At 30.2% G+C, this 25,170-nt stretch overlaps 1 protein-coding gene and 1 pseudogene across 1 annotated transcript; both read right to left on the bottom strand.

Annotated features, from left to right (window-relative positions):
• Positions 1–275: 275 nt before the first annotated feature.
• Positions 276–2,871, bottom strand: LOC110010439 (serine carboxypeptidase-like 45; annotated as a pseudogene).
• An 847-nt stretch (positions 2,872–3,718) lies between these two features.
• LOC105642719 (plant cysteine oxidase 2) lies at positions 3,719–7,398 on the bottom strand. Its single transcript, XM_012227641.4, has 5 exons — positions 6,630–7,398; positions 5,498–5,616; positions 5,238–5,400; positions 4,424–4,702; positions 3,719–4,168 (listed from the first exon to the last, which is right to left on the bottom strand). The coding sequence occupies exons 1-5, from the start codon at positions 6,904–6,906 to the stop codon at positions 4,044–4,046; spliced, it is 963 nt and encodes a 320-aa protein (XP_012083031.1). The 5' UTR covers positions 6,907–7,398; the 3' UTR covers positions 3,719–4,043.
• Positions 7,399–25,170: the final 17,772 nt, after the last annotated feature.

Here is a 25,170-nt window from a genome sequence, read left to right as displayed (position 1 = left end):
AAGGAAGGTGAGTTGTATTGGCATTAAGTGCCTTTTATACTTCAGGCTTGTTAAGATATGTCAGTATCCTCCCTCCAAGACATGGATCACCTTGCTGGGTTACCCTCCTTGCAACCTGTTCAAGGATCTTGAAGAGGTAAGTTAAGGTGATAATGAACTATTACATCTAATTAGTTGGTGTTCTTTCACATTATCTATAAAAATGAAATATGAATAAGCATTAGTTCAACAATAATTTGATTGTTACTAACATTATTAACACAGTTGACAGCTACTAGGACAGCAAACAATTACTAAAATATCTACTTTTACTGAAGAAGACCAATAGATTCATATAGCCGACAATAACTAGCGAATCTGAATAAATTAAAAAACCATAAAAATGGAAAGCAATTAGGGCATATAGTAGCATGTATCTTCCAATGCTTCCCCTTAGGTTTAAATTGCTCCATGGAGGTTGTAGACAAGCAAATAGGAGAAAGGAGATCAACGCGAGCAACATCATCACCAATTTCATCTGCAACTCGATTAAACACATCATTACATCCTTGAGACCGAAGATCATGAACGTATTCGCGAATATTCTTGGAATCATTGCAAACTGTTTTATCCAACATTAATGTTTCATCCGATATGGCTCCATGAGCCCACAAGTAATCCCCAGCTAGAACACTTATGTCCAAGTCTAGAAGTGGATTTCCAAGCTACAAATAAGAATTAATCAAACATAATTAGCAACAAGATTAAGTTAATCCCCAAAAGAAATGTGCTTAATTAGTATTATATTACAGCAATGGCTTTCAGATTGATGGGTTTGATATTTGACTGCTTGTTGTACTCCACTATTCAAGCTGAAAGCTGAGGAATATAGTGGCCTGCAAATATAAGTATTAACATTAAAATTGCCTGTTCCGCAATAGCATTTTGAAGTAACTTTTAGTGCTTTGCTCAAGTCAAAACTCTATCTCTATTAACTCTAGTCTCTGGTAATATGACTTTTATAATAGCTTTTAGAGGTTAACAAAACTTTTTATAAAATCTTAAACCTTTAACTTTAACTTTTATAGTTTAGCATTTAACTTTTAATTATTAATTTTTTTTTTTGACAATCATTTTTTTTTCTCTGAATTTATCTAATTAAACAACTAATATCATTTCTTGTCATTTAAGTAAAATAACTATTTTTACCGAACACTTATAATTTAAACTGTTATATAAACAGTTAACAGCTATTACAATAACTAACAGCTAAGAGAAAAAATATAACTGATATGTAATAGAATTACCAGCATAACTCTCTCCTGCTACAAACAGTTGAGACTCCTTATGCACTGGAAATTCTTCCAACCAATTTACAAGAAACTTCAAATTATCTTCAGCTGTCAAAGATACACCAAAATGGTAGAAATTAATCAACTCATGGAAACAATTAATAGAAAGCTAAGCATATATTAAAAAATAAGAAAATGCATACCAGTTGTCGTGTCATTCGAAAATTCGTAATTTGAGCTCGTGTTCGAGTATGAAAATCCAATTCCAATCGGCGATTCGACAAATAACATATTTGATTCTATTAAATTTCCACGAGAAAATTATCAAATAATGAGCAATTTAAGTGACAAAACACCTTAACTGGCTTGTCAGAAAGTAATTCAAAACCCTACCCAAGTTTCAAGAATATTGATTCTTGATAAGAACTCCATTTTCTCCTGGTTAGAAGGGACCATGTTCCATGAAAGCTCCAAAACCAAGTGAAGAACAACCAGGACCTAATCTCAAAAACAACTAATAATTGCTTCAATATAAATGGTTTTGTTTATATATATATATATATATATATAGAACAAGAAGAAGAAATGAAGTTGACAAGGACATTAACCTCCATTGAGCCACAAGGTCAAGGGAAGTGAAAGTGGATTAGCTGTCTCCGCTTCAACAAAGTAATAAAACAAATCTCTACCCTCTTTCGCATCTGTTACAATGTAACCAGAGTACTGTTTAAAAGAAACATTGCTTGGTTGACGTGGTAAGTTTTTTAGAAGCTCACTACCAGATTTGAGAAAGAAGAGGAGAAAGAGTAACAAGGAAAAGAACCAAATAGCCTTGAGAATTCAATTAACCGCTTGAACACAAAGACATTCTTTTTTGTTTTTTAAAGATAGTTAATTTAAATTTCCATAACTATATTGTTCCTAACGAATTGCATAGTCGTCGTCGTCCCGTTCAATCAAGAAATTATTTTGTAATGTTTCTATTTCTAACGTGAAGTTTATGAAAATCCCAAGAAATTTTGAAAATTCTTTGATTTTATAATATTAAGCATAAACATACAATAGAATAAAATATAACTAAAAATATTACGATATAATGTATGTTCTTTTATCATATATTAACATCATATCTTAAAATCAACTGAAGTTGTTCCGAGTGAAAAAGATTTAGATCCTTTAAGAGGTCGAGTCGTTGAATTCTTATAGATAAAAAAAATCGCTCTGAAAGGTGTTTTTCTCTTTAAGGGCAGCCCAGGAGACTGGAGACACGTTTCGTAGCACCCCAAAAAAACATTACATTTTAGATTTCCATGAAATAAAACAAAAAAGAGCACACAGATTAAAGCACAGCAGACAGAGGTGTATTCCACCTTGTTTCCCATTAGACAATGTCAAACATACCTAACACAAAGTAATCAAATATAGGATTTGCATTAAAGTTTCCAAATTTCCAATGCTATTACTTTAATTATTTAACAAAATTTCTTACCTTAAACATTCCGAAAACGGGTTGTAGCCTGCATGTGTTTTGTCTGCCCCTAAAAGTACCCAGCAAGAAATTGCACACTGAAGCTGTCTCAGGTAGTACTACTACTATCATAGGTTGTTGCTTAAAGAACGGAAAATAAAAGAAAGAAAGCAACAGCAGAAGACAAAATGTTTACTTCTATATTGGTTGTTTGGTTGGAGGGATGGGAATTGGGAAGAAAGGAAAGCATTTGGTAGGAAGTAAATAATTTTATCTAAAAAAGTTTAATTTATTTGATTTATTCTGCACTAAACCAACTGAATACTCTGTTTGAGGACGATGAAACAATCTTTCTTTCTGACCTTCAATTTTGAAAAATGAAAAGTCGTTCTTAATTTTCTTTTGAGAATAATGCTCAATTTGGTCACATATGATTTATCTGATAATCAATTTTTATATTGATTTAATAGGAAATTTCAACAACTATTTTTAAGTTTTTTTAACAGTTGAGAGTTACTGATCAAATTGATCTAAAAACCCATATCAATAATTTTTTTGTTTTAGTATCAAAAATAAAATAATATCATGAGTCAATTTTTACACATGACGTACATGAACCCTAAATTTATCCCTTTGATTTGATCAGCCAACCCAAAAATCAAATTCCCTCATGAATTCACCCCACATATCGTTTATCCAAATCATAATTCCGATCAAATCAAACGATTTTTTTTTAAAGTTCCTTCAATTTGAAAAGATCAAAACTCGTGGGCCATAGGGGAAAGAACAAGAGTATCTCTTTCCTTTTCAATCATTTCCACCCAACCAAACAAGGGAAACTTCACTTTCTTTCATCACATGTGCAACATTTTCCATCCTTTCACTTTTCCTCCATAACAAAATATATGATTAACATGTCACTCAACAACAGAGAAAATCTGAGGATGGGAATGGCAGAGAGTGGCGTAGAGATAAAAGATGATAGCGAAAACCAAAGTAAAAGTGCCCCTTTAACATTTTCTCATTTAACTGTCAGCCTCTCTATCCTGTGCACCTACAAACACTTTTGTCCTTTTTTCTTAACCTTTTATGTACATAAACTGTTGAGTGAAAAAGAAAAAAGAGCACTAAGTGCTTCATATCCCATTAGAATTCATAACCCATCAGGGAAAAGAAAAAAGGAAATGACAAAAACAAAATAGTAAAAAATAGGACAAAAGCTCTAACTGTAGTCTGCTATACTGAACTGGCAGCAGCAAATGGTAAGAGATGTACTCGAGGAAAATGTAGAAGATCGATTTGGTTCAGATCTCAATTTTTGGGCCTCTGTACAATTCTCCAACGACAACAAATTCCTCAGGTAGCCTCCCTCTATCTTGAAGCCATGCATAATTTTCTCTTTCCTCGTCTGGCACAGAGACCCCATCAACTTCATTTTCAAACAAAAAATAAATGAGTTCTCAAGCATGAATGATCAAAGATTTTTTTGGGTTTATTCCTATTTTTGGTCTCCAATTGTTATCCATGATCTAGTCAGTCACTAACGGTCCAGCCCCATCTGGAGAAGGCACTTCTTATGAAACATTTGTTTTGACGACTATGATCTTTTTTTATATAATTAGAAAACAAAACCAAAAACTAAAATCACCATTGGTACCAAACATGCCCTTGAGCCATATGATACCTGAGAAATTGGCAAATGGGAAGTCGTAATAGTACGTGCAGTGTCGACCATCAGGATCTGAATATGGGGGACCGAGCACGTCTAGCACCGCGCATGCTGTAACTGCTGTGAAACAATGCATGTTGCCTCCATCACTAGGGTAAAGGATTCGGGTATCGCAAGGTGCAGTGAAGTTAGAGTTAACCTTGACCTTAGCCAGTTGAATTGGAGGTTGCTGGATTTCAGGCTGCTGGATGTTAGGTCGGTTCACATCGGGTTGCTGGATCTCAGGCTGCATTGCTGCATAACGATAATAAAAACCAAGATCTTGAGGATAATTTCACTTTCAAGAAGAAAAGCAAGTACTAAAAATCTCATCTCCATTTGGCTAATAATAACAATGGTCAATGTCTGCCTTGTAAAGCATGAGATCAGACTTATACCCTAATAGCTCTATTTTCTTTTAAGAATTTCCAATTTACCAGGGGCAAAAAAAAAATTCTATTCTCTTGCTTTCTCCTGGAGTTCCAGATATACACTGAATTATGAAGAAATTTATACTTATAGCTACCAAGTATGCAGAAATATAGACAACTCAGCATTAGTTCATTTTGTCCTTAAAATTACAGTCTCATATTTTTTTTTTTTAATTGACCCAATGCATTAAGCATTCAACATTTGGGGGCTTTGAGGATCGAAATTTATGTTGACATTTGTACCAGCTTCTGTTCATTTAAAAGTCTATGCTTGTTGAGATATTGTTTAGAATTATTTTAGGTTAAAAGTTCAACTTAAACAGCATACCATAATCAGTATAAAATAAAGAAACACTTACCTTCAGAATAAGTCACCACGCCAGAACCATTGGAAGGGCCATTAACCACCCAATCATATGATTTGATGTGCATCTCTCCAAACAGTACCTTGCTAAAAACAGTCATTCCAGGATGATTATGAAGGGGAATAACTCCAGATGGACGGAGGCAGAAGATACCCATCTGTAATAACAATAAAAAAAATTACAAAACCCAAAACAAAACATAATTTCCCAAGACAAACAGTTCTGTTTATAGATCACCTCAAAAACCTACATACCGAGAATTTGTCACATTCATGAAGATGCAGGTATCTTATTGCAGGGGTTCTCCCAGCAGCAGGAGTACGAAAATATGGCATTTCTGGACTCAAACCAACATCCTCCGGTTTGATGTCATCTAGAGAAAAGGAACCAGTCAGTACCAGAAAATTACAATGCAAGTAAGAAAACAAGAATAAGACAATAAATATTAAGATTGTTGAAACTGCGGCCAAGAAGAGATTTTTATTTATTTTTTATTGTGTTTGTGTACTTCAATGTCTATTAAGCTAATTTTTCTAGACAATGCCAAATAAAGCAACTTAAAAAAAAAAAAAAACGAATAACTAATTCCAAACATATTTCATCATATGGAAAAATAGATAGACAATGGCAAATTGCTCTTGAAATAAAATGTGATGAATCACAAAAGAAATCAAAGGCAGAAGTATCAAGGAAACAATATATGTCGATACAAGTACAAAATGAAGCTGTAAAGTACTAGCATAGTGAACTTATGGTACCAATTGATCCCTTTTTTATTCAATAGCTTGAGCTCAAAACCAAGCATAAAAAAAATACAAAAATGTACCTTAATAAGACAAGGGGGAAAAACAATGGTATCGACATTGCCACATTCCCAGACAGAAAAACATGATTATAGAAGTAAACACAAAGAACATAAAAATAAAAAAATAAAAAGAAAGAAAGAAAAGAAAAGAAGCTGCCAGCTCACTCTACCAAAATGCAAATAATGTGCTAGAGGATTGAAAGGCTCCACAGGAAGATTAAAAACATTGCAAGAAAAAAAAATGGCAATTAGAAACCATTGACATGTAAAGGTATTAACTAACGCCTAATAGCCTTAAAAATCTTAACTTTTTAATGGCAAATTTGAGATGTAAAATTTAACTCTATAAAAAGCAACAATGTTAATGTTGACATATATAATACCCAACTAATAACTAACTAAAAAATCACCTTCCTTTATAGTATTACAACTTGCGTAATCCGATTGCCAGAAAAACTAATACTGAAATGCATTTGAAGAAATCACATTGTTAATACTAAAGAAAAAAAAAAACAATTTAATACACTCTACCAACCTCACAAAACCACCAAGCAAAACCCAGACAGAAATTTTTCACGTACCCAAAACTGCTTTTAGCTTTTCGATTTTATCAGGAGGAGGAACAATTCCAGGGCCACCAAAGGTAAAAACTTCCTTGCAAGTATCATAAAGCTTTTGGACCGGGGAAACCATCACCGTTTTCTTTTGTTGCTGGCGTCGCCGGATCTTTTTGCCTCCACGGCTATTTGTATTGGCTTTTGGTTTTGGAGATGGGTCCAAAATTGGATTCTTTTCCTTCTCCAGTTCACAAAATTCTTCTTTTTCCTTCTTTTTGGCCACGCTCGTCTCAATCCCCATTCAGCCAACCAATCCTCAAAATTACAACCAAAATCGCAAAACAATATATGGGTATTCTCGCAAATGTAATAACTATGCTTAAAAGGGACCGGGTATGGCTCAAATTCTCAAAATTTTAAATCAATAAAAAGATGGGAGTTGTAGAAAATGCCCAAAAAACAGAGGAGGGCATATGTAGAGGTATTATATCTATAAGTATTTATATGTCTATAATACAGTATTTAAGTATTTGTATTCCTTTTTGTGTTCAGGATGGACAAATACATGAAGAGACGGAGAGATAAAAAGAGGAAGACAGAGATGGTGATGATGTGAAAAGAAGCATCTCTGTTTTTGCTGTTGACGATTGAGAAGACGATGATGATGATGGAAGATAGGGGATTGAAGAGAGAGTTTGGGTGTAAATGGTAGGAGACAATTGGAGGTTTCTAGGCTTATAGCTGAAAGGGAAATACAGATGGTTTCTTTGGGAGAGTGAAAACCAGGGGCCATTGCTTATCTTTCCTATGGGCTGTTCCAAATACCAGGAGGATTTTTATCCCGAGTCTTCCCCCGTTTTTTGTGTTTCTAATTTTGCCCCTCATTTCTTTTTTTATTTTTCACACACAAAATATATAATACTCCACTATGCAACAATTTATTTTTCTTATATTTTTGTTTTCTATTTAATTATCATCTTAATTGTGGTTTGGAAATATTTGGTAACTCCAATATTTGTAAATGTGACCCCAACATAGAGTATAAAAAATAAAAATAAAATTCAATCTGCGGCTAATCCATTTAGTTTTTTTTTTTTTTTTAATAAGATCTAATTAGTCTTGCCTTTAATGTGAATCAAAGAATAACATGAGCATATATTTTATCTCGTACGTGGATGCACACATTAAAAAATTTAGCCCATGATCATTTATATATTGAATTTATTTTTATTTCAAAAGCTTTTTATTGGTCAAACTTTTTATGATAATTTATAGCCCTAAACCCCTTGTTATACTCATATTTGAATAAAGCAAATTATCATAATACTAAATGATAGTAGATAGTGATAAAATTGATATTTTTTGAAAGGATAATGATAAAATTGATATGAAGATAAATAAATTATTGTACGTTACTTGTTTATAGTATAATGATAATAGGTAGAATGACATTAACTATTCACTAGCTTTGGAGTGAGGGTTATATGAAGGAAAAATATAGTTGTCGCCAAGAGTTATCCAAGTGAGATAATAGGAGAAAAGATCTCCCAATATCCAGGTATATTTGGCTAATTATAGATTATACCTAGTTATATTGCTAACAGATCTCTAATTTATTGAAGATCGATTACTGATTAAATGATCGTCTATCCAATGTTTGGGTATTTATGTCCAACTCCGAGTGAACTAAAGAGACAAGCCACAAAGTTATTCTCCCTGTTCTCGAGCAGGACACAATTCAAGCCCAAGTGGATATCACAAGACTCATAGGCAAGTCTAGGCATGGCCGGTTCAGTGAACCGCCGGTTCGAAATATTTAAAATTTTAAACCGGAACCGACCCTTAAACCTCTGGTTTCGGCATAGTTTAACACGGTTCCGGTGAACCGACGGTTCAAATTACGGTTCCGATTCAGTTTCGGCATTACGCAAATTTTTAAAAAAAATAATAAAATTTTGATTCCGAATTCATGAATAAATAATAATTTTAAAATGTTTAAATTTTATTAAGTAAATGAATTATTATAAAATTTAAAAGAAAAACTTCTATTAACTAACTTAGAACTATTATTACATTAAATTTACAATTTTTGCTAATTTACTAATATAAAAAAACTATAAATGGAATATAAAATTAATGGAATGAGTTGGAAATTATTATTTTCAAATACTAAGAAAATTATTTAAAAAATCAAATGAAGTAAATTTATGAATGGAAAAATTTAAGATTAGAGAAAGAATTTGGAATTGGATGTAAGAAAATAAAAAATAAACAATAGATAATTCCAATATTAACGAAAATAAAGCAATAGAAAAAATAATGAACTATGGAAATTTGAGAGAATTTTGATTGAGAATAAGAAAAGAATTAGGATATAATTGATTGTGAAATAAAAAATCATCAACTCATCATATTTATACATGTTTCTCATTTATTAGTTTTCCAAATTGTCCCTTATAATAGAAAAATAACAGTTATATTTTTGGATAATTTAGTAAATTACAGTAAATAAATAAATAAATGATTAAAAATGAATAAAATTTATTTACCAAAAAATAAATAAAAAACACATATCATATTAAAAACTATCCGTTACACTCTTTTTTTGTACACTTGAAAGTATTTTTTTATATAAATCAACTATTCATGTACCATTTTTTATACAAATTAAGTTAAAAATGTGTATTTTTTTTCATAACTTTTTATAACTTATGTACCATTTTACTTCTTTTCACCATAAATCAAATCAAGTGATATAAATTTTTTTATAAAAATTTTAAGCTACAATTTTTTGTGCATCCGGTTCGAACCGGACTGGAACCGCCGGTTAACTGCCGATTTCAGTTCAAAATTATGAACCGCCGGTTTTGGTCCGATTCCGATTCGTCTACAGTACGGTTCGGTTCCAGTTCGATTCCGGTTATAACCAAACCGGTGGCCATGCCTAGGCAAGTCCATCTCAGAGCGTTGATGGCGGTTCGTCTGGAAGGGTGGTAATGCTAGCCAATCAAAAGTGTTGCATTTAAAATTTAAAAATTTATTAACTATCATGTCGCTCCAGTTACCTTGTTGTGCCTACAAAATGTTAGCCGCCTTTGTTGAAAAAAAAAAAAAAAGGTTTTGCTCAATCCCACATCGGGGAGATGAGCAAAAGAGGGTGGTAGGTTTGGTTATAAAAGGAAGCTAATGTTTAGCTTTCTAAACACACCATAAATACTTGAATGTGTTTTATATTAGGGATTTAGAGCAAATCTCTTGGAGTCCCTTAGAGTGTAAAATATTTGGGTTGTTTTGAGGGTGTCGAGTAGAAAAATATTTTGTAATTGTGGTTGTAACAATTTGCTGCATAGTGAATATTTTTCTTGGTCATCGTTTGGCAACGACCGTGGTTTTTCTCCACTTGGGGAGTTTTCCACGTTAAATTATCGTGTTATTTATTCTCTTTAATTTTTTAGTCATTATTTTATTTTCTCATTTGTTCCTGCTTGAAACCGATCCGAAGGGCGGGAAAATAGCGATTTTCCCAACAAGTGGTATCAGAGCCTGGTTGTTAGGCAGAGCTTTTAGTGTTAAAATAATTTCTTGTAATTTAAATTATAAGTATGCACTGTGGTTGCGGCTTAGTCTGATCTTCCACATTAGAAATACTGTTGTTAGAAATTATTTTATTTTAAAAGCAGGTGGAGTTTTGGAAGTCTTGAAGCGGATGGAGCTTTGCTTTGGTGTGCTTGAGTACCGGTTGTGAAGGTCATGATGATAATTATTGAAGTTATTCTGGTACGAAAGTTCTGATAATATACCGTACACGTAACTTCTGTCTAAAAGGCCGGATTTTAAGTGGGACCACTTGTGACCCCTCCGCCCAACTTGGATTTTACGTGGAATGGTAGTACTGTCTAGGAGATCATTGTGGTCTTTTTTGTGTATTGTCGAATCAGTTTACTTCATTAATTATTGGGTTCACTATTATAAGCACAAGTAAGCATGTCGGCTATGAGATGTGAGATTGAGAAATTTGACGGCAGAATGAATTTTGCACTGTGGCAAGTGCAAGTCAAAGACGTGTTGATTCAGTCTAGACTGCATAAGGTTTTGAAGGGTAAACCAGTCAGCGGAAAGAATTCAGGAAAAGACAGTAGCAGTGGAGATTCAGAAAAATCCAAGATTAGCGATGAAGAATGGGAGGAGCTGGATATCAAAGCTGCAAGTCAAATTTGCATGTGTCTAGCAAAAAATGTTCTTGCTAATGTGCTTGGATTGTCCATGACAAAGGAGTTGTGGGAGAAACTGGAAGAATTGTACCAGGGAAAAAAATATCCAACAGGTATATTTGAATGAGCAATTTCATACGTTGAAAATGGCGGAAGGTACAAAGCTGTCAAATCACCTGAGTGTTCTTAATGGCATCGTCCCTGAATTGGAAACTCTTGGAGTGCAAACCGAAGATGAAGATAAAGCTCTCCGACTCATCCTGTCACTTCCTTCGATATATGAGCACATGAAACCTGTTCTGAAATATGGTAGTAAGGAAGTGGTGTATGCGGATGTGGTTAGTAAGCTCATTACTGAGGAGAGAAGACTGAATGAAATGGAAAATAAATCATATGAGGATTCAGCTTTATCTGTCGGTATCAGGAAAAAGAAGAAAAGCTCCGGAAAGAGGAAGGTTGTCTGTTGGGTTTATGGTTAAACTGGACACGTGAGGAAGGATTGCCTGAACGGTGGAGCTGATTCGGCTAGAAGCTCTAACGTTGTTTCTGCCAATGTGATCTCCTGTGGCGAAGGAGATGATGTGTTCTCTCTGTAATCGAGAGATGTGTGTCCTCATGGCATGATTGCTACCCGTTGAGATGCCATGGAAGAGAACGGATTATTGGTAGCTGGTCCACGGAAATGCGCACGACATTGGTTGACAGTTGATGCAAAGTGTGTGGTGGAAAAAATATGTCGATGGCTAATGAACTCTCGGAAAAGTCAACAGGAGGGTTGCACCATAAACTATTAGTAGGATCCGACATGGCTGATGGAAAATTCTTGGAGTCGGTAAAGTGGTTCCAAGTGGCGATACTCTTTTATGGTGGAGTATGATAATTCTTGACGATAAGAATTATGATTGTCGGTAGCAAACAATGTTGTGGTTTTTTTATTTTATTTTCGAGGTGGAGATTGTTAGCCGCTTTTGTTAAAAAAAAAAAAAGGTTTTGCTCAATCCCACATCGGGGAGATGAGCAAAAGAGGGTGGTAGGTTTGGTTATAAAAGGAAGCTAATGTTTAGCTTTCTAAACACACCATAAATACTTGAATGTGTTTTATATTAGGGATTTAGAGCAAGTCTCTTGGAGTCCCTTGGAGTATAAAATATTTGGAGTGTTTTGAGGGTGTCGAGTAGAAAAATATTTTGTAATTGTGGTTGTAACAATTTGCCGCATAGTGAATATTTTTCTTGGTTGTTGTTTGGCAACGGCCGTGGTTTTTCTCCACTTGGGGAGTTTTCCACGTTAAATTATTGTGTTATTTATTCTCTTTAATTTCTCAGTCATTATTTTATTTTCTCATTTGTTCTTACTTGAAGCCGATCCGAAAGGCTGGAAAATAGCGATTTTCCCAACACAAAAGTTGCCTCTCTTTTCTCTTTCTTCTATTTGCACCTTTAATAATCCTTATCCTTTTTTTCTCTCTAATAATTCATGTCCTTTGTTGAATCCAAGTATTGCTCGAGCAAGCCCTAACTTGCATCTCTAAAGAAACCTCACCAGGAGGACATCTAAGTTAATCATATTTATTTTAATTAATAAAGACTTGGATGATATCCAAGTTATGGGATTCTTAAGGAGTTCCTACTCCGCTTACCTATTAAGGAAATGAGGGTCAATGTTGGGCTATCTCGGAATTCCTTGAAACTATTATGAGGAGGACCTCCAGGCAGGAGTCAAGCTTCCTCTGCAGCCCATATTGGTGGATTGCTACAAATTATTGGGCACTATTAACTAGGTGGCACCAAACAACTTAAGAATGTTGCTCGACATATCAATCCTTGCTCTGCAATCAAGCTTTACTCTGACCTCTTATTATGATAGTGCCTTGTACAACTTCATGGGCGAAGATCATTGCCAAGGAGGGGTGCAATATATTCCTTAGGAAAGTACCTCCATTAAAGGTAGATGGAAGAAGAATTTATTCTTAGTGGCTTTTTCCTGTGGGGTTTAACATATCCAACCGCTAGTGTCAGGGGGCTCCTAAGCTGAGGCATCCAAATACATATGAATTTCACAAAATTCTAGTAAAAAAATGTGAAATTTCCATATGAATTTCACAAATATAAACAACTTAAAACTTTATAACAAAACTCTTGATCCTCCTAACTTCTTAAAATTATTATGCCAAGAGTACTTTAATAATAAAAGCAAATGAATTTTTCAATTTATTCTGAATATGAAAAATTATTTACAAGTGAATTTTATCTGGAATATATTTATAAATGAATTTCACATTTTTAATTTATTTATATTAAACGAAGTGTTAGTTTAATAATTCGACAAGTAGAAATTGTTTATAAGTGTGATCAATCAAAGTGATTAGCATTTACTAATGTGAGTTTGATTAGTTAAAGAATAAATTTGTACTATTATAAATTGCATAATAAGGTATGTTCAGCAAAAAATAATTATTTTAATAATTTTTAGTTGTCTTAGAATTTATTCCATAAATTTAACTGTTTTAATAATTGTTAATTGTCTTAATAATTATTAGTTGTTTAATTAGTGTTTTATTAAATATTAAATGGAGTAACATTTTATTATCCACTCTTTCAAACTCTAAACACTAGTACAAATTTTATGCCTGAACATTATAAATAATAAATGTGGTGTTTTGATTTAAATGCTACATGAAAAGCTATTGTTGAAAGGTGCATTGGTAGCTGTCGTTTATTTAACTAATCTGCTGTCTCAAATTCTAAATACTAGTATAAATATTATATTACCAAACAGTATAAATAATGAAAATAATACTTAATTTTAGTCAAAACGTTAAATACTATATGAACAACTGTTATCTAATATGATGTAAATATATCGTAATATAGTATGAATATATATTTAAAAATTATTTTTAATATTTAAGATATTAAATAAAAGACACTGATTAATCCAATTGCGCACATGATTGATTTCTATCTAATTAAATTACATGTATAAAAATGTGTATTAGGTCAACTTATTTATATTAACAATTTTTACTTTATCTTCAAAAAAAAATTTACTTAATCAAATTAGAGAATTATAAGTAATTGAATTACTTACATAAAAATTTTACTTTCATTCGTATTACTCATATTAACATATATACATTTATTATTTCATTTAATAAATAACGCAAGACAGTTTCATCCATATCACCCGTTTGGATTTGGGCTACAAGGAGGATAATGGACCTTCCAAGACTTTCTAGAAAATTCACCGGCCTACTCCGATTAATTCACTTCTAGAAAATAAAGTTTTAAGGAAGTTATTTTATGAAAAATACAGTGTGAATATGTTTAGTCGATATATTGAATTTTCGAGAAATAAAATAAGGTTAATGAATTTTCACATCTAAAATAACAATAATACTCCTGCCATGAATTCAAGTACAATAATTAAAATAATTTATGGAAAAAAATCTATGAAGCACATTTTATATATATTTCACACCATTCAACTTATTTTATAATCCATATACAAAATAATAATAAACAAAATATTATAGTAATTAGAAAAATGTTGCGTTTGTGGAATAGTTTAGTAAATTAATTAAGAAATTAATTTCTCAAGGCTGTTAAGAGGTCAAATTATTTCCAAAAGCATGGATATCATGTGAAGTACAACACATCAAAGGCTTGTGGATATCCTGTTTTTTTTTTTTTTTTTTTTTTTTTTTTCACAAACAAGAAAAATATATTAACATAGTAAAACAAGAGTACAAGAGGTAAAGTAATCCAGTACAACCAAGACCATACAAAGTTGACATAGGCTATTGTGGATATCATGTGAAGTACAACACATCAAACAATCCGTATAAAATAAGTTAAGCTTAAGCCAAAAATACCAAATTCTTTCACAAGCTTTCATACTTTCAGCTGTTGCAACAGTACCGCAGATAGAAAAGGGCAAAATGGAGATTGTTGAATTTCTAAAGGTCAGAAAGTGCATTTCATTGGGTTGAGAACAGGAATTTCCTGTACGGACAGAAAATTGAGGAATTCAATTTTCTGAAAAATTCTTTATTTTTGAAAACCAAACATTACTAAATTCATTACTTCTGAGGAAATTCAAATTTCCGGCTTCACTTACCTCCTACCAAACAAGGCCTTATACTTCAGGGAAAAACAATTTCCGTTTCTATTTCCTTTTAGGTCGATAATGTTTTGCGATCATTGAATTTTTTGTCAACAGTGGATACTGTGTTTCCTCCACTAGTATCACCTAAAAGGACTTCACAAAGCTACAGAGCTCTATCCAGCCGCCATTCACATTTTACTCAATCTCGTTCATTTGTTGGTTTTTGTTGTTTTCAAATATATATGGCGTTAAAATAATAGTTTTGCGTAGAATATTTATTGTTTTGAGAATAATACAAAATAGTTAATAACTTTTTTTCTGATTTTATCTATATTTATATTAAAAATAATAACGCCATATAAAAAAAAAATAGGGGCAAAACGGGAACACCGAGATGTACTCATTTAAAATCAATCAATTCAACAAGCATTTATCAAACAAGTTTTAAAGCTTATTGATAGTCAAAATCAGTCAATTTTCATTTTATTTTTCTTTATAGCATGCATAATATGCATGTATAAATGAAGTAAGATGTAACCTAACCTAAACTTGTCAAAAGGAAGAAGGTTAAGACAAAAAATGTTTGGTACACAAAATTGGTTTATTGTGTAAATGCCTCATAACATCTTAAAAGAAACAAATTGTTTTGAGCTTTTGAATTTTCAATTCAAGTTCTTGTTTCTTTTGGTTTTTCAAAAATCTACCACTTGTTTCAACGTTTTCTCTTGAGCTTTTGAACATGTATTATTTGAGCTTTAGCCATGAGAGTTTTTTTTTTTTTTTTTTTCCCTTTTAAGAATGGAAAATAATCGTAAAAAATACGTAGAGAAATGTATTTTTCCTTGTTTGGAAAAGAGAAGGAAAATATTGCAGGAAGTAATATTTTATTTATTTTACACCTGGGCTCATATGTTTTGGATCTCTCCAATTTGGAGAGAAAATAATGGAGAAAAATGAGAATTTCATTTACTTTTAATAAATTGCCTAAATACCTCAAATAATTAAATCACATTTTATTATTTAAAAATAAATGGGGCATGATTATCATAACATTTTCTTTTTTCTAAAATTTCGTCACTTCCAAAAAAAAAAAAAAATTTCCTCTTAAGTGTATCTAAACATAAGAGTACAAAATAACTACGGAAAGAAAATTAATAATTTCTTATTATTTTCCTCACGTAACGTCCTTTTCCAAACAAAGTGTTAATGCAAAGTTGCATGCTGCTCTTTTTGTTTTTAAGAATTTTGTATTCAAAGATTTTTGAGTTTAATGTTGAATTATTATGAATGCTTTTGTTGTGGATGTCTATTAACGCATTCTCAACTCCCAAGCCTCTTCATATTCTTCCATATATATTTAATGAATTTATTTATGAGAATTTATTACTCCCTCCATTTCACTTTAATAGCAACAAATGAGCATTTTACATTGTTCCACTTTAAGTGTTCATTTAGGATTTTAAAAGTGAATTTTTTTTTCAATTTTACTGTTATTTATTAGGTATTGTACTACCTCCGTTCCATAATACTTGTTATATTTGAGAAAATAATTTGTTCAAAAATACTTGTCACATTTGCGATTTCACAGAGTACTAAATCTTTTTTTTCGTGTTTACCCTTTGCATCTAACCAATAATTATTACTTTAATTTAATGGTTTTCTTAGAGTATTAGTATTAAATTAAGGGTAATATAGTAAATTTGCTAAATAATTTATTGTAACATAAACAATTTAATAATTTTTTTAAGAGACCTGAAATTTCAAATGTGACAAGTATTATGGAACAGAGCAGTAACAAAATTAACATGAAGTTTTAATTTTAAAAAGAGCAATTTAGACATTCTATCATATATGTTTAGAAAATTAATATGTTCCAATCATTTCCTTAATTCTTGCGAAAAAATCAAATGTTGCTATTAAAGTGAAACGGAGGAAATACTTTAACTCTCAGACACTTTCCGTTGCCTTTGTTGGATAAAATGGTTTTATCCGAGTTGTAATAACAACAAATAATCTTGTATTATTAATGATTTATATTAGTGTGTATGATTAGTAGATACTTTCTCCGTCTAAAAATATAAATTGTTTAAGATTTTTATACAGCAATTAAAAAAATTAATTCCTCTTTATAACACTGTGTTTAGTAATTTGGCTAAATTATCCTTTATTTAATATCATTAGTTTGAGTAAAGATGATTTTTAGAAAATCATAAAACTAGTTAATGTTGTTTAATATATATAAAGATAAAATTCAAAAATGTTTATTAATTACACTTTAATATTTCAAAACAACTTATATTTATAGATAAAAAAATTATTCTAAAACGACTTATATTTGTAGATAGAAGAAGTATAATCCATGAAAATTAATGTAAAGAGTTTCATATATTAAAATCTCAAGAATTATTATAATAAAATTTTATCAATTTTATTAGGTCTGTTGCTTTCAATTATTTGATTTTGCTCAGTTATAAAATTCCCATTGAATTTATTTCATCACCTTAAAAATTTATCTTGAAAATTATTTTTGAGTTAATTAACTTTACTACTGGGAATTTTTTCTAAGTAGATTTTGAGAATTAGAAATTTTGACAAAAGATTTTGAAAATTGTATTTTTTTTTTAAGTAGAAAATTTGAAAATTGTTTTTGGTTTCAAATCCTCCAGAATTAAAATTTCTAATTGAAAATATTTTTTAATGTACTTTTCAACAGTTCAAAACGAAGTTTTGTAGTAAAAGTTATAAATTTTTTCAAATTTAGTAGCAGTCGCTTTGAGCCACTCAATCTGATTTTGGGCAGCCTAATATTATCTAGCAGAATTTCACATTTTGGCACTTTGTCCTGCCACCGAAATTGACCGCCCAAAAATTCATTTTCAAGCTTGTTCTGTTCTTAACTCTCAACATTTTAGGTTGCCGACCTGACTTTGCATCGCCTGATATGGATTTGCTGATATATAAAACAATGGAATTTTCTTGGTGGTTCAATAGCTCTTTTGTATTCAATATATCTCAAATGGATATTTTTGAAATTAAACTATAGATAGATGTCGTAAATCTCTTAGAAAAGTTTACAACGACATTGCAAAAGAAATTTATTAAGTTTTCTCGTTGTTTCCATTCTTTTTCTCTCTATAACTTGAGTTAAATAAATTGATTAAGTTATTAAAATTTATTATATATGTAATAGTATTTCGAAGCTAAAGACGGAGTGGAAAGGACATGAGAGGAAGATTGTGGCTCTCAATGACGAAGCAATCCATGTTCTCTTTTGTGCATTTAGTGGAAGTTACACAAGTGTTCATGAAGACTACTGCAAAGGAGGATACATTGATAATCACTGATGAAGGCACAAACCAAGTCAAAGAAAATAAGATGATGCTTACTAACATGAGCTCTTCAAGGTGGAATCCAACAAACTATCAATCAAATATATAATAAATTCATTGAGATTGTTGGGGACTCTTGGTAAAAGAGTTATACAAGAAGATTCGTATAATTCTTCCAAAAGAATAACGTTCTAGAGTGACTTTTTTTAAAAATGCCAAAAATCTAAATCAAATATCACCTAACGAGCGTTTTGATTTTTGAGTACACGCATAGACAAAAGATTATACTTTTGTTTTAACATGTTTATAGGTTGGATGAGCTCTATGAGGACCTATTTTGATTTCCCCATCTTTGAGAAGTGGGAGGTTACTCTTTATCTCCTTTTGGAAGGTAGTTTTGGAAGTTTAAAAAGGCTAGAAATCTTCCAATGCTAGGAAAACTCCTTTCAAGTTTAGTAATGTGGTAGCCACTTTTCTTTTCTATTTTGGAATTGGCCAATTGATTTTTACAGGATCAATCGTCAATTGTTAAGAAAATCACTTCTAATCTTTTCCACCATTTTCAAAGTCGGAACTATAATGATTAATAAAGAAAGGTAACACACAATAGCTTCTTCTTGAGCTTATGTTGCTTTTGTTTTTCATTCATACCCTTTTTAGAATTTTTGTACCATCTTTATTATTTTTCTTGATAGATGGATTCATTGCATTTTTTATTAATGTTTCATTCAAGTCAAATTCAAACGAAATTGGAACAAGGGAAATATAGAAAAATTGTAAACTTTTAATAATAATATAATATGATTACAATAAAGAAAAAAAAAAGTCTAAATTCAGATTTAGACTCAAACTTGACTGTTGACTCTAAACCTAATAGTTAATATTTTAAGAACCGAAAAAGAAATATCATGATTAATTATCATAGAGGTTACCTATTTTGATTAAATAATGTTATTATTATTATATCATATCTCAAATTAGGCCCATATTAAATTTTCTTAAAATATCTTAAGAGTGGTTTAAATATTTGAATTTTTTTTATATTTTCTAGATTACGATATAATCACTTGATACTAGTAAAATAATAATTGATATGTATTTCTCTAGTTATAATGCTACTAATAATCTATATTTATAGTATATATAAATATGGAAATACGGAGAATATGAGATTTCTGATGAAGTTTGTATATTCTAAAATAGCTTTAATTATGACCAATTAGAAAATTATATTTTATTAGTTAATTAGATATAATTCATTAAAATTATTTTTTAAAATAAATACAGATAAATAATTAAGCATTTTAAAATTTAAAATTTTATTTTTTAGATTTATTTTATAAATATATACGATAATGAGACATTTGAAAATTTTTATATTTTATTTTTTAAATTTATTTTAAATATTTGATTCTGTTTTTATTATAATTCAAAATATTTTATTTAGGGGACCGATAAAAACAAGAAAAAGTATATTTTTTCTTTATGTATATATAATTTGATTGGATACATATTTTTAAGAATAAGTTTTCAAATAGAATATACATAATTAAATATTTCAAAATTTTTAATTTTTCTTTTTAAAAATTATTTTTAAATAAAATGAACATGGAATGACAAATAAATGAAAATTTTAATTTTAAAATATATATAATATTTTATTGTTATATCTATATATCAATATATATTGAAACATATTTATTAGGTGATATTGTAAAATATATATATATATATATATATATATATATATATATATATATATATATATATATATTCACATTAATCTCATATCAAATTTTATTTTAACATTACAAAAAACTAAATAATATAAGACAAAAATTATAATCAATATTTCATAGTCCCTTTGTCCTATTTTGTTTGCTTGTTATTCATTTTTCGATGTCCCAAAATGTTTGCAAGGTTTCTAAATTTGTATGTAAATATTTTTTTTTTCATAATAACCTTTATAATTATTCATTAAATGAAGAATTTTTTTTATTAATATCTTAATGAGTTATTAAGGGTAAAGAATGACAACATAACTTTTATTGACTAAATTTTTAATATGTGTGTTTTGTCAAACCATCCAAACAAAATAGAACAGGTGGAGTTTTAAAAAATAAAAAAAGAAAATAAATAACGACTAAAAGTAAGCAATGACAAAACAAATTAAACCAATATGAATAAATAGTATAATCAACTATAACATGTCGAGAACAACTAGTAACAATAAAAAAAAACATAAAAGAAGCACGAAAAGTTAAAGGGCCCCTCAGAATTGCAAACTGTTCTTAAACTTAAGATATTTTTGTTGAAAATAATGTCCCCCAGGCTAATGCCGCCTAGACTTAAGCTTGATTAGTCATTATTTCTGAACTTCTTGGCAAATGACATCATAATAAATGGATCAAGGTGGAGACATTATTGGGGTTTAAATGTGAATAGAGATTTATGCTTGTTTAGATGAAGAAGCTCACCTTCTAAAACTACAAAATTCTCTGATTCCAATATAAATTACAAAATTGTTAATATAATACTATTAACATATATTTCATACATATACAAATGTCTTTAATTATTAACATGCATATTAAATATTAAATTATATTATTTCAAACTTTTAAACTATTCAAGACGCTCTTATTTTGATTTTTCATTTTATATTTAAAACAGATTGTTCACCGTTATGAGTATTATCTTTATTCTTTTTCTTGCTTTTGAAAAAAAAAAAAAAAACCATTGAAAAAAAATATTAAAAACAAAGAAAGATGATAAAGCACGTGATTGTCTTTTCTGATAAAATAATTTTTTTAAATCAGGCTATTGGTATGCAAATATAAAATAAGTACAAAACAAATGACAAATGGGTTCTCCCATCATACAAACGATTAAATTAATATTAGGTCAAAATAATAATAATAATAATAATATACATTCAATTTGTTGATCATCCAAAGTATGATTTTAATATATATATATATATATATATATATATATATATATATATATATATATATATATATATATATATATATATATATATATATATATGCGCGTTGACAAATAAAATTTTTTGTGTTTTTTAGTAAATTACTATTTGTAGGAGTGAGCGATCTTTCAGTTCAACCCGAAATTCGAACTAAACTAACTTATTTCAGTTTAATTCGATTATTTTTTAAAATTTGGTGATCATCTAATTTGAACAGTGATAATCATTCAGTTTTTAATTTTAGTTTTATTTTGTATATAGCTAAACGAATTAATTTTTTATACTCAAAATAGATGATAAATTCAAAATAATCAAACTGTTCTGGTTTGATTTGATACCAAACTGATTTCTCTCAGAGTTTAGTCCGATTTTAATTATCATGCAAAATTTTCTTGAATGGTGATTTAATTGAGGATGTGTATATGCAAATTCCTCCAAGTTACCATCTTTAAGCAGTGGGCATCCTCTAATAAATCTGGTACTCCTAGTATGTAATCATATTTCTTCATCTTTCCAATTTTCTAATGATCAAAGGTTTGTTTGCACAATTCAAAAATCATTTTATGGATTAAATCAAGCTTCATAATGGAATGCCAAAATTCACCGAGTCCTTATTATTGCATGGTTTTGTGCAATTAAACTACCGGTATCCGGACCCTATTACCAAGAACCGTCTAATCCGGCTTGCGCCTCAGTCACAGTTAAGGCTCTTCGTCCTTCCCGAAGGTGTGTTTAGTGGAAGCAATAACATAGTTTTATTGAATAATAAAAAGGGTTTTTTAATTCTAAATTTAAACTCAAATTTTTGAAGTATTTTCTTGGCTTGAAAATTATTTTAAGAACTAATGCTGGAATTTATGTATGTCAAAGAAAGTATACTTTGAAATTGTTAGAAGAATATTTTCTCTTGGCTGCAAAATCAAGAAAATTCCAATGCAGCTTATTCTTAAACTTGTGCAAATTGAAGATCAATTACTGGCAGATCTAGTCTATACAGGCAACTAATTCGGAAACTGACGTATTTAATTTGAATCTGACTAGGCTAGATATATATCAGCTATGCCTTTGACTTAATTTATGGATCAACCTGCAAAACTACACAGCAGGCAGCATATCATGTTTTGAGATACCTTAAAACTGCTTCTGGACGAGGTATTTCCTTGTCTGCTTCTTCTGAAATTAAGTTAAATACATAGTGATTGGGTTAGTTGTTGCGAGACTAGAAAATCTGTGACAGGGTTTTACATCTTCATTAGTTAATTTCTTGTTAGATGGAAATCAAAAAAGCAAAATATTATCTCTAAAGGTCTTCTGAAGTAGAATCTTGGGACAGTATTAGTTGCTGCTGAACAAGTTGAACGTACACAATATAACATATATGTTAAACTTGAGGGGAGTGTCAAATAAATAAATGAAAAAAGTTAAATTAAATTGGTTTACAATAAGAATGAACATACTAATATAAAATACATAAATCATTTATTAATATAAAATATATTAAATAATTATAATTTAATCATACTTAACCACACCCGACCATATTACGGTTTTCGGAATGGAACCGTCCGTTCGGAACCGGAACCGATGCCCTACAGTTCGGTTCTAGTTCCACCATTTTTGGAACTGTGAATTGGCAGTTCCAAGAACCGGCCCAGAACCATGCGAAACCGATAGTTCGAACCCGCGATTCCAAGTAAATTTTGAATTTTATGTTAAACGGCTAGAACCAGCGATTTCACTGGTTTGAACCGGCTGGTTCCATCGGTTTGAACTGGCGATTCAAACCGGCGGTTCCAACAGCTTTTTTTTTTTTTTTTCAAATAGTTTTGTGAAGCAACTAAATTATCCTTCCTAACAACTATAAACTGCTACATAACGGCTAGTTTCAAAAGTATGTGTGGAAAAATGATTTTTTAGATTTATTATAAATATTTCATTCCATTTACAATCCTCTCACATAAAATTAAGTTGAAGACTTTTCTAAACAAAAAATAAATTAAGTTGAAGATTTTTAAAAAAAATTAAGTTCAAGTATTTTTTAATATTTTAAGGGTATTTGTTTTAGAAATTATTTTACAAATTTTTAAATTTTGAAGAAAAAATATTCTTTATTTTTTTACTTTAAAATTATGCGATTCGCCGAAAAATCGATCGAAACCGTCGGTTTTGAAATCGTTAAGAAATCAGATTTAGAATCGTAACCGGAACCGTTAATTTTCAGTTCGATTTCGATTTTAAATTTTTTAAAAACAAATTCTGTCGATTCTAAAACTACGGCGACTTCTATACTAAACTCTATTTTTTTTTTTTTTCAATTTATAATAAGTTAGGAATATATATTTATGGACCGTGAGAATATTTATTGTCAGAAAATTGAAAGAAATGGGACCTTGACTACACATTTGACAATGTAATAAAAGCTGTTTACAGTTGGGCTTTACTGACATGCACACATGTGCAATTTGCTGCTCCGGCTGGGATTTGAGAGAGAAGGTTATCTTTACATTGGCCAATTGCCCATATGTTGCACTTCTCTTTCTCTTCCTCTTGGAAGCCATGAAAGCTCGTGCTGGAAAAAACAAAAGAAATATTAGATAGACTTGGCATTTAAATCAATAAAATTTCCAAAAAAATATATTATAAATTTGAAACTTGAAAGTATTTTAGATTTTAATGATTTGCTTTACAATTAGGGATTTACGCAAAAATTTGATGGGTGCTAAAATTTTCATCTTATATATGGAGATGTTTAGTTGGAGGAAAGTAAACTAAAGAAGTATAACTTTATAAGGAGTGAAATTTCTAGAGAAGTGAAACTTATGGAGAAGTGAATAAAATATTTGTGTGTAGTTTCTAATTAGTGTTTTTGTCTTTCAAGCATCGAAAGGACTTACCTATCCTCAATGTATAAGTCCCACTAAAGGTGGCTATTGTTTCGGAACTGAACCCAAAATCGACAGTTACGATTCCGGCTTCTTAACGATTCAAAAATCGACGATTTCAGTCGATTCTCCGACTGGTTTTTCGGCAACTTTTATAACTATAAAATAAAAATTTAGGGAACATTTTTTTTGTTAAAATTTTAAATTTTAAATATTTATGAAATAATTTTTAGAAAAAAATTAAAAAAGGCTTGAATTTAATTTATTTGTTTTAAAAAAAAAGCTTGAAGTTTTTTAAAAAGGGGTAGAATTTAATTTTTTTTTTTTTAGAAAAATCAACTATCCATAAATATCCTTAAAATTAGCCGTAATATAGTTGTTAAGAAGGTTAATTTGGAGATTTCACAAAAATATTTGAGAAAATAAAAAAATTGCTGGAACCGCCAGTTCTGACCAGTTGGAACCGCCAGTTTCGACCAGTTGGAACCGTCGATTCACGGTTACTCAAAAATTAGAACCAGAATCGGACTGTAATGACCTCCGATTTCGGTTTCCACCAATTCTAAACCGACGGTTTCAATTCTGAAAACCGTGAAATGGCCATCCCTAGTTCCCACCCATACATCAATTGTATGCAAGTTTTATCCTTCAAGTATTTTATATGGTTTAGATTCCTATTTAAATATTTACATATTTATTTAGACTTCCTTATTTATATATTTTCTTATTTAGCTAGATTTTTTATTTTATTTTAGTGTTCTTCCTATTTAGGTTAACGGTTGCAAGTAAGGAGACTATATGCTCTAGATCTTTATGCATTTATCCAAGAATAATACAATTTTCTCTTTCAAATTTGTGTTCTTGTGTTTGAAACTTATTGTTTTGAGATCTTAGATTAGGTCTTGTTTATTTTTGAAGAGTTTGATCGTGTATCGATCCTTTTATGTGCTACTCTTTGTGTCAGTTTGCGTTATCAATTCTAATTTTCAGACAATAAAGCATTCAACTTCTCATCCATATATAAGGGAAGTAAGAGAGTCTGATTTA

The sequence above is a fragment of the Jatropha curcas genome, chromosome 11 (assembly GCF_041381405.1).
Source record: "Jatropha curcas cultivar XTBG-Jc1 chromosome 11, XTBG_Jcur_1.0, whole genome shotgun sequence".
Classification (NCBI taxonomy): domain Eukaryota; kingdom Viridiplantae; phylum Streptophyta; class Magnoliopsida; order Malpighiales; family Euphorbiaceae; genus Jatropha; species Jatropha curcas.
The sequence above is the reverse complement of the archived record's forward strand: the minus strand, read 5'-3'. Positions and strand labels throughout refer to the sequence as shown.

Bases quoted from the DNA above. Each gene is read 5' to 3' on its own strand.
- LOC105642719 (XM_012227641.4), bottom strand. From the start codon at position 6,906: ATGGGGATTGAGACGAGCGTGGCCAAAAAGAAGGAAAAAGAAGAATTT. The intron at 5,617-6,629 runs GTACGTGAAAAA...CCTTTTCTCTAG, and splicing joins AAAGCTAAAAGCAGTTTTGG to ATGACATCAAACCGGAGGAT. The intron at 4,703-5,237 runs GTAAGTGTTTCT...ATCGTTATGCAG, and splicing joins CGTGGTGACTTATTCTGAAG to CAATGCAGCCTGAGATCCAG.